At 37.0% G+C, this 10,761-nt stretch overlaps 1 protein-coding gene across 1 annotated transcript; it reads left to right on the top strand.

The window, feature by feature from the left end:
- The first annotated feature begins 3,837 nt into the window (after positions 1-3,837).
- On the top strand, positions 3,838-9,787 carry LOC103961816 (heat shock 70 kDa protein 16). Its single transcript, XM_009374432.3, has 10 exons — positions 3,838-3,998; positions 4,330-5,570; positions 6,088-6,300; positions 6,932-7,027; positions 7,157-7,315; positions 7,543-7,743; positions 8,277-8,423; positions 8,504-8,632; positions 8,713-8,843; positions 9,213-9,787. Exons 2-10 carry the CDS (start codon positions 4,401-4,403, stop codon positions 9,250-9,252), a joined length of 2,286 nt encoding a protein of 761 aa, XP_009372707.1. The 5' UTR covers positions 3,838-3,998; positions 4,330-4,400; the 3' UTR covers positions 9,253-9,787.
- The last annotated feature ends 974 nt before the right edge of the window (positions 9,788-10,761 follow it).

Below are 10,761 nucleotides of genomic sequence, written 5' to 3' on the forward strand. Positions count from 1 at the left end.
AGAATATGCTAATCCTTACGTCAAACGCACCACGAAAGACAAAGTCTACAAAAGTCAATGCTAACCATTTTAGGGACATTTTGGTCATTTTCCACTAGTGAGAACAAAATTATACGAAAATTAGGGGCCGGTCGTAAAAGTTTTGGATGATGGAGATGGATTTTGGGTTTCTTAGGGTGGTTTTGTGAACACCAGTGTTTTGAAAATATGCATACTTCTTTTTATTAGAGTGATAGCGTTAGTAAGTTAAATAATTAGTTGTTAGGAAAAAGGAAAATCAGTGAGATATAGGTTTGTAACAATAACAAAATTTAATGAAGGACAATACATCCTCAACTTGGTAGTGGTCATAATCTACTTTTCATGATTGTAATATCCTTCACCAAAAATCTTCATTGTCGAAAAACCCTAAACAAGATGGAATGAAAAGGTGGTAACTCGATTTGGGAAGAGTAAGATGAGAGTAGCATTGTCACGCCCCGATCTCGAGATACCTCAAAAATTGACATGTGATGTTAGGTTGTAAATGTACCACAACACTTTTTGCTCCCAAGGCATGACTAAATCGACCTAATAGTTCAACAACGACTATAATTTCATGACAATCCAATGGTCGGAACGTTGCCCACTAAAAAGGTCAAGTGGTAGCCACTTAAGAAACTAGGTTCCTAAGGTTGAATCTCGTCAAACGATTATCAAAAATGAATTAAAGGCATCGAAACCTAGGAAGACAAAGGAGATCATCAAGGCTGCGTGTTGCTACACGCAATGGCCAGCGGGCGAGATCCTGCTGGAACTTCGACAACACCAAATTGGCTCAAAATATACCACATTAAGAAGGGTCACGAACATTAGAACATTTTTCATAAATTCACTGGAGTTCAAAACTGACTAGATGACGGCAAAAATCATAGTGGAAGTCACTAATTCGTCGGAATTTCATGGCGTGGCTGCACCTATGGGTGATGGGATCCAAAGATCTATTCTTGGGGTCGAGAGTTGTCTATTGTGGTGATGGTTGGTGTCGGGGTGAACGAAAACAACAAGTTTGTCATTGGGGAGCTAGGAGTAGTCGAGTTCCACCTTGCCTGAAAATGTGGCCAAATTGGACAAAAATTGATTGAGTTTTATTTGTTGGAATAGTGGTGGTGGCGATGAGGCTTGTTGTCGAAGCTTGCCAAAAAAAAAAAAAAAAAGCCATAAAAACTAGCCAGTCTGTCGAGTCGAGTTACAGATGAAACATATTGTCGAGTCTATCTCGTGGGTCAGCCTTTCTAGAAATATAAAGCCGACTCCCACAATCTGGGACCTATTATATAGATGTGTAGTTGAAAAAAATGCCATTGCCTTTACTCGCTTATTTCTCCTGCGTTATTTGTTAATGGTTTTCGCCTATGCGCTTATGAGATTGAGCTCTATTCAAAAAACTAAGAGTGACCCCACAAGGTTTACAAGTTTTTAATGACAATTGTGACAAAAATAAACTTTAAATGAGAAATCCAAAATAAAATATTAATAAGAAATAATTTTAGAAATTGCAAGGTACGGTAAGTGTACAGGGGATTTCACAAGAGTTATGGGAGACGATGAAGAACATGTTTTAGGAATAATTTGGAGACGTAAAAGGAGAATATGGAAATGCTGAAACAAGAAAGAGAAAAACACGTGAAGAAGAAGTTCACGAGATATAGATATCTCATTAATAAAATAATAGATTTTTATCATAAATAATGTCTGAAATTGACTTACATCATCAAGATGATCTTTGAAATTGAAAATTAATCAATGTTGTCCTTGAAAATTGGGTGTCGCAAATCAATGTGGTACTTCTGTCACAATTCTATCAAAAATGAACTCAGATCCTCTCCGGATCTAATGATCCTGAACCTAAGGATCAAATGATCCGGGTCGTTGAAATTTGATCAAACGACTACTATTTGTAGCCCCCTATTTATTATTATAGCTTTTAGAGAGGCCCCCTATTTGTAGTCGTTGTATCAAATTTCAACGGCCTAGATCATTTGATCCTTAGGCTTAGGATCTGAGTTTGTAAAAAATTTCGTTATATACTGATGTGACACACAAGTGGGTTTCACAATGTAATTAGATATTGCCATGTGGATTTAAAATATTTAAAAATTTATTTTATACAATTGAAAAAAAACAAAAAAAGGAAAAGAATAAAAAGACTCCTACCCAGCGACCCACCATTCTCCTCCCATTGAAACGGCACCGTCGCACCCGGTTCCTGCGGTCCTCGTGTTCGCAGGTGATGATAATTCGAAATGGATCCTCCCCGATGCTGATCCAACCGGATGTGCAGGCTGGGGGAGTGGGGCTGAGAATTAGTGACGACTCCAGCATCCCTTTCCCTTGCCGTGGCCTCCCATTCCCTTGCCGCCTGACCAATATTAAACAAACCAAGCGTCACCTTATTTCTTTCGTCTCTTTATTTATTTATTTATTTTTTCAGTGACATGTTTTGTGAAGGTCGCTTTTTTCTCTTCAACCATTTTCTTATTATGCAGATTAATGGAAACCCAGTTGTTAAAAATTGAAAATTACAGGTTAATTTGATTTGCGGGCACGAAAGTAAGGTATTTCACCAAGAGTTTTGGGTTCACCAGATCAGGATCTTCAAGATCTGAAAACCTTTCAAGAGCATCATTTCTAATAGCAGAAATTTCATCGCAAGTTTCCTTCACCGATTTGCAAGAGGAACCAACATGCTCTGTATCATTTTCTAGAGTATCTGAACTTCTAAAATAATCACTTTGTCTGAGGTACAATTAAAGTGTGGATGAGGACATGAAATCTTGCCGAAATATGACAACAAATGATTCCATTTGTAGTGGTTGCTCGGTGCGAGGCGAGGAAGAAGATGAACTGTCCGTCTTCTTCTTGTTTTTTCTTTTTCTAAGTTATTTATTATATAAAAATAAAAAGTGTTTTTTATTATTTAAATGTTTTTAATCTATATAGCAATATTTAATTATATTTGTAGAACTCAATTATGTAACACGTCATCACATAACATAAATTTTGACGGAATTGTGACAGAATGATTATATTGATTTGTCATATTCATTTTTAGAGGCTACATTGATCGATTTTCAATTTTATGATCCATCTTTAAGATAATCTTTAACTTTTATTGAAATGAATTGTATATAACGGTAAAGACAATTCGTTAAACTTAATCAATGCTCTAAGATAATTCTCAACTTTTATTAAATCAAATGGTACTTAAAGGTACCATAGAATCCTTTAAAAAATATGAAATATATTTTTTTTCATATATGTATGATAAAAAAGAATTGAAACGTTCTTGATACGGGATCTTGAGCAGTTGGTAATTGCACTTGAAGTAGTTGTTCTAGAGCAAGTTGGTAATTGCACTTGAAGTACTTGCTCCAGAACAACTCGTACTTTAGAACTTTCCCCTGAAAACGTGATAGGTTAAGCGAATCTTAGCCAAGAAGAAATTTCATCAAGCACTACTTCTTAGTCTCTTATTTTACTTTTTTCTTTTCCTAAGCTTTTTTGGGCTATACATAGTTTGCCAGAAAACTAATTTTAATTTTATAAAAATCAGACTTCAGAATGTGCAAGAAATATTAAGTTAATGGTTACAACTCACACTTATCAAACTCGCACCAATATAATAATAATGTTATAAAAATTAAACTCAAATTGGATAATTCCTACGTATAGAATTCAAACACACACGAACTATTGGGAAAGATAAAAGTACTTTGAAATTTAAAAAAACGGAAATATGATGGTGGTGTTTTCAAAATACGAAAAATAGAAAGGCATTCCGGCAAATATAATTAATTTCAAACAGACCCCCGTAAAAGCCACAATTTTATGAAGGACAAATATGACGCTGTATATTTTGCAGTGCGAGCAAACGGCAGAGTTTTTCTCTCGACCAGACTCTTCCTCTCTTTGAAATTGTTCTTCGAATTGTTTCCGGAACGTCGTTTATCAAACAGGTACTGCAAGCACTTTCCTCACCTGCTTTATTGATCATCTTTTTATCAGATTTCGTTCAAGTACTTCGAGGATTTGCTTTTGAAATATTGAACATTTGAATTTTGTTTGGTTTCTGGGAAAATCGAAGGAAATTAAATATCCTGATGTGATTTTGAGTTTCTGGGTCCTCATATTTGAAAATTGAAATGTACTGATGGCTAAATTTAGCTGCGTTTAGAAATTTGATTAACGTATAACAGCAATTGTTAAAAAAAATTAAAAAAATTGATTAAGCATTTGTTAGTGAAAGCTTGTTTGATCACATTTCTGTTTTTCTTTGCTTGTCTGCAGTTTTGGGATCAAATCATAGGTTTTGTGGAACTGAATTGGTGTGTTGGTTTGGTGTCGAAATTTTGTTAAAAATGAGTGTGGTGGGGTTTGATGTTGGAAATGAGAATTGTGTAATTGCGGTGGTGAAGCAACGGGGAGTTGATGTTTTGTTGAATGATGAGTCGAAACGTGAAACCCCAGCTGTGGTTTGTTTTGGTGAGAAGCAGAGGTTTCTGGGGTCTGCAGGTGCTGCTTCTGCAATGATGAACCCGAAATCTACTGTGTCTCAAGTGAAGAGACTGATTGGTAGAAAATTTACTGAGCCTGATGTTCAAAGTGACCTTCGAATTTTGCCCTTTGAAACTTCTGAAGCCCCAGATGGTGGCATTTTGATTCATTTGAAGTACTTGGGTGCGACTCATACATTTACGCCGGTTCAAGTTACAGCAATGCTTTTTGCACATTTGAAAGATCTAATAGAGAAGAATCAGGAAATGCCCATTTCAGATTGTGTGATTAGTATTCCGTCGTACTTTACAGACTTGCAAAGACATGCGTATTTGGATGCTGCCACAGTTGCTGGGTTGAAGCCTTTGAGATTGATGCATGATTGTACTGCAACTGCTCTTAGTTATGGGATTTACAAAACAGATTTCTCAACTTCCGGTCCAACTTATGTGGCATTTGTTGACATTGGTCACTGTGATACACAGGTCTCTATTGCATCATTTGAGGCTGGGCAAATGAAGATCCTATCTCATACTTTTGACAGAAGCTTGGGAGGGAGAGACTTCGATGAGGTCTTGTTTAAGCATTTTGCTGCACAGTTCAAGGAGCAGTACAGAATTGATGTATACTCTAATGTCAAGGCAAGTATCAGGCTACGGGCAGCATGTGAGAAGCTGAAGAAAGTTTTGAGTGCGAATGCTGAGGCACCTCTTAATATTGAGTGCTTAATGGATGAGAAAGATGTAAAGGGTTTCATTAACAGGGAAGACTTTGAGATGCTGGCTTCAGGTTTATTGGATAGGATTGGTGTTCCTTGTAGCAAAGCTCTAGCTGATGCAGGTTTGACTGCTGATAAGATTCATTCTGTGGAGCTTGTCGGGTCAGGGTCTAGGATCCCAGCGGTTGCTAGAATATTAGCTTCTGTGTTCAGGAATGAACCCCGCCGGACACTGAATGCAAGTGAGTGTGTAGCACGTGGATGTGCTCTTCAATGTGCAATGCTGAGTCCTGTTTTTCGAGTCAGAGAATATGAGGTTTGTATTTTGAAACAATTTTTCATATCTTGGTCACAAAATACAGTACTTTATTTCAGTGAAGAATACCATGATATATTGGTTCATATGCAATGCATCACTGTGCTGTTGTATGCAATGCCCTGTATACAACAAGAAATGAGTTTGTTTTCCCCCCATCCCTTTTTCGGTTCTGGTTTTTGAAATTTGAGAGTATGAAAAGTCCTATCACAAAGCTTAAGCTTAGGGACCACCTTAAAAAAGGATTAATTTTCAGTTCTGTACATTAGCAGCACCTAAGAAGGAAGAAAGCATAATAATCCGTTAAAGATGTTTGCTTGATTTTGATTTTATTGGTTGAAGCCTTGAAGGTAACAACAGCACTTGCTGTGGATATGATGTGCATTCCGAAAATCCCTAATAGACTCAAAGGGATTAAAGCCTTTAATTATAAAATGTACACGCATATGTAAGAGGTCTTTCTTATCTGGATAGTTGCCCACAATGTACATAATGGTTTTCCCGGATCTATATGCAGGTTCAAGATTCAATTCCTTTCTCTATAGCATTCTTAATAGATGAGGCTCCAATTTGCACAGGGACAAATGGCATCCTGTTTCCAAAAGGGCAACCCATTCCAAGTGTTAAAGTACTGACGTTTCAACGAAGCAGTTTATTTCATTTGAAAGCATTCTACGCTAATCCCACTGAAGTCCCTGCCGGTGTATCTTCTGATATTTGTTGTTTTACGGTAATATATTATGCTCTTCATTCCCCTTTTTCCCGTGGGTTGGGAGAGGGAATATGTGACACTGAGAATTTTATTGGTGGAGGTGCATGAAAACATGTGAATAAAGGATGACTACATGGGAGATTTGAAGGTAGATCAAAGGCAAATATGCTACCACTGAACACTAAGTTCAATGTCTAATCTTTAAGGGGAATATGTGACACTGAGAATTTTATTGGTGGAGGTGCATGAAAAAATGTGAATAAAGGATGACTACATGAGAGAAGTGAAGGTGAATCAAAGGCAAACATGTTGCCACGGAGCCCTAAGTTCCATGTCTAATCTCTGAAGCCTTGATAAGAATCTAGGATGATGCCATGATGGAAATCTTATTTTTTTTGTTAGACAATTTATCGAACACTTGGGGGCGACAACCTCAGATTTTGACATGTTAAACAATTCATCTGTTTAAAATTTAAATGTTTTTGTGTGGGCATGAGAGGGAAAGAAATGTCACCAAAAACGCTATTAAAAATATTTACTATGCAAATGTCAGTTAGATCCTTTTAGTTTTTAAGCTTACCTAGCAATGAAAATACCTGTTATTAATGGATTACTGCTACTTTGTAACTAATGACTGCTGCTTATGTAGATTGGCCCTTTCCAATGCTCCCATAGCGAAAAAACAAGGGTTAAAGTTAAAGTTGTTTTAAACCTCCACGGTGTTGTCTCTGTTGAATCAGCTATGGTAAGTAAATATTATTTTTTTTCTGACACTACTAACTTTGTCATCTACTGGTTTCCTTCCTAGGATCTTTGTTTTGTAGTATTTTTTATGGTCAAAATTTTTGTGGTATAAACCTTATAATGGCTTCAGGTGATGGAAGAACATGGAGATGACTCTTCCACAAGGGGTCTTACCAATTCAAAAATGGATCCAATGGACACTGATTATGTAACTGCTTCTGGTTCTACTGAGGCTGTTGCAGATGGATTTGAAAAAAGTACTATGCAGCACAACTCTTCACATACTAGTGTAAGTTTGTTTTCAACTCTTCCCTTATTTCATGCTGGAAGAACTAGAGATAAATCTGGATCTTGAATAAATGCGATAATTCCCTTATAATTAATCTACAGTAATCTTGTTGCTTGTACTTAATCTGCAATGCATATTTATTCGGTTTTGCAAAGTTCTTGTCAAATTTGGTTCTTTAAAGTTTCTGGAGCAGATGTAAACTTATTGAAAGGTATCCACTTTTCCAGGGTGATCCTCGAAGAAACAATAAAGCTAGCAGGAGGCTAGAGATACCTGTTAGTGAAAGTATATACGGTGGAATGACAAGGGCTGAACTTTCCGAAGCTCTAGACAAAGAGCTCCAATTAGCTCAACAGGACAGAATTATGGAACAAACCAAAGACAAAAAGAATGCATTGGAGTCTTACGTCTATGAGATGCGGAATAAGGTATAGCCTGTATTATTGTTTCATCATGTTTTCTTTGGCTTTGTGATTCAACCTGCTAAAACACTTTGCATTGTTTTGGCATTTACCTTTTCTGAAGCAGCATAAGGACTGAACACTAACATTCTACTTCCAACATTGGAATCTGTACTTGTTTATGAGGCCAATTTTTTTAATCCCTACATAGCCTCGGTTTAATATATTGCAACTCAAGAGATTAGTTTTCATGTTGTGATGAAGATCTAAATACATAATGTTGAAATTGCTGTCTGGAAACTTTAGGATTTATGCTTTGAGACTATGAATTGGCTTTTTGGCAAACAAATTTTTGAACTGTCTTATAGTATGGGATGATCGCCAGTTCTATATATCATTGGGCCAAATATCAGTCTCTTATTGTTGTATCTCCGTTCATCTCATCATCCATAGCTGAGCATGTTTGACTGTAGCTTAGTCGGACTCTCGTAGATCTTTTAGTTCATGCTGCCACTTTCTGTCATGGGCTGGCTTTTAACATAAGATATGCATGTGAATAGCTCTTCAACACATATCGAAGCTTCGCAAGTGATCAAGAGAGGGAGGGCATTTCCAGGAGCCTACAGCAGACAGAGGAATGGCTTTATGATGATGGAGAAGATGAAACAGAAAATGCTTACACTTCAAAGCTGGAAGATCTTAAGAAGGTTTTCTCCACTTCCTGAAATTTGAGAATTTAAGTTCCCGTTACCTTTATCCATTCTTGATGTCTATTTGATTATTCTAGCTGGTAGATCCAATTGAGAACCGATATAAGGATGAGGAAGCAAGAATGCAAGCTACAAGGGATCTATTAAAGTGCATTGGGGATTACCGGATGGCTGTGAATTCACTTCCACCCATGGATAAAGAATCGGTATGACAATTCAGTTAGTTACTTATGCCTTGTATAAATATGACTATTTTATTTTCAGCGATGGAATTTTCATGTTTCAGGTTGTTAATGAGTGCTATAAAGTGGAGCAGTGGCTTAGGGAAAAAACCCAACAACAAGACTCGTTGCCAAAGAATGTTGACCCAGTCTTATGGTCAAGTGATATAAAGAGCAGGAATGAGGAATTGAACTCGTAATTCTCTTGCACTTCCTAGCTTCTGACTTTACTATAAATATAATGCTCCATGTTCGTTTTTATGTTCTTAATTGTGTCAACATGGTATGTGAAGACCTTTTAAATGTAGGACTCCAAGATCAATAAGTTGTTTGGCCAGCCAAATCAATCCTTTCTGAAAATCCATCACACTTTGATGGGTTAAATAAGAAACAAATGACATCGGGGGTAATTATTGTGATTGGAGTAACTCGCTCCTTTACATGCACTGCACGCATTTCCCTAATTTCCTGCCGGTTTCTCGATTCACTTAATTCCATCTGTGTTGTTGCTGTTACATTTGGTTTTCAATCTCTAGAATTAATCATGCTACTCTAATCATTTCAGGATGTGCAAACACATATTCAGATCCAGGGCTCCTAAATGAGAGGAGCACAAGGGATCGAACCAGCAGAACACTTCTGATCACAAATGACTGCAACGATGCAGGATGCATGCAAAGTTTAAAGGCTTAGTTTCTTGTTTGTTCTGACAACTGTATATCTTTTGTAGTCACGTTTTACGCCGTTGAATAGATGGGCAGCAGGTAGCTACACAAGAACATGTTAGTCAATAATGGACCAAGTTTTTTGCTTGTCCTTCCACCGAAGACCTATGTCATCGACTTGAGCAAACTGATGAGGTCTCAAAAGTGATACGGAGCATAGGTGCTGAAGCGTGCGAAGGAGTCATTGGAACATTTTGTTGCAAACATAATCATCTGACCGTGTTGGATAGTGAATTTTGTTTTCGAGCATAAAATGTTGTATAAGAGGTTGTCGTCGGGGACTCTTCCTTTTTCGTTTCTGTTTGTGGGAAAGACAGTGTTCCGAAAGCGAGAACCGAAAATGATCTCCCTTGTACCGGATGAATTGTTTTTGTATGTGGTTTTGTTATGTGGCAAATAAATTACTTTGTACCTCCGTGATTGGAAAAGCTAAAGGTTGTGAATCTTTCATCAAACGTAGCCTGATACATTCTCATAACATCTTTGAACTTTCTTTAGTTTAGTTTTGATCGATTCTCGCGTAGTGAGTATGCAGCTGCGGACTTGGCGATTGAAGACGGTGATGGGTCCATTTTAGGGGCAGAAATGTGTAGGTTAGAAAGCTCTGCGAGTTTAAACATTGTAAAATGATTCACACCTTTTTTCCGTCGTACACATTCCTGTTAATTTTTATTTGTTGATTGGACAAGGATTGTTTGCCTCCTACTTCCGGTGCCCTCCCGTGCCCTTCTGTTTTGTGTGGTCGCGGTTAAGCCATGTCAACATTTTATATTGTTTTTTGTTATAGCGATAATAAGACAAAAATGAATAATAATATAAAATGTTGACGTGGTTTAACTGTGACCACACAAACAGTAAGGCACGGAAGGGCACCGGAAATGGAAGGGCAGACAATCCTTGTCCCTTATTTTATTACTCAATCATTGATTCTTATTGTATTACTCAAATTAAAGGTTGGAAATAAAGGTGTGCATATAAGAACAACAATATTGCAACTGAATATTAACCCCGTGCTAATGACATTCATACTATATAGTTATTTCACTGATATTAGATTATTATTATTGATATGATGTTGATATTTAGTATCAATACATTAATATAACGTTGTTAATATGACGACGATATTTGGTTGCCATAGCGTTATTCATGTCGTTTGCTTGTGCTTACAAACAGCTAACAATCCCCACTATTTAACAAAACCCACTGCTCAACCAAAAATTTACCAAATTAAATCCCTATTTATGCTGCTGTCCCTAAAAATCCCTTCGATTCAACCAGAATTACCCATTTTCCCATCTCAAAACATAACTCTAATACCCAGATCACCAAAAAGCATTAGTTTTGCAAAAAGGCCCCTTGCCGCATCAATAAACCCATGACATTATG

This window comes from the organism of the source record quoted next, unplaced genomic scaffold, assembly GCF_019419815.1.
Source record: "Pyrus x bretschneideri cultivar Hongxiangsu unplaced genomic scaffold, Pyrus_bretschneideri_v1 Contig38, whole genome shotgun sequence".
Lineage (NCBI taxonomy): Eukaryota > Viridiplantae > Streptophyta > Magnoliopsida > Rosales > Rosaceae > Pyrus > Pyrus x bretschneideri.

Excerpts from the sequence above, each read along its gene's own strand:
- LOC103961816 (XM_009374432.3), top strand. The coding sequence starts at position 4,401 with ATGAGTGTGGTGGGGTTTGATGTTGGAAATGAGAATTGTGTAATTGCG. Across the intron at positions 8,633-8,712 it reads CACCCATGGATAAAGAATCG|GTTGTTAATGAGTGCTATAA; the intron begins GTATGACAATTC and ends TTCATGTTTCAG. Across the intron at positions 8,844-9,212 it reads AGGAATGAGGAATTGAACTC|GATGTGCAAACACATATTCA; the intron begins GTAATTCTCTTG and ends TAATCATTTCAG.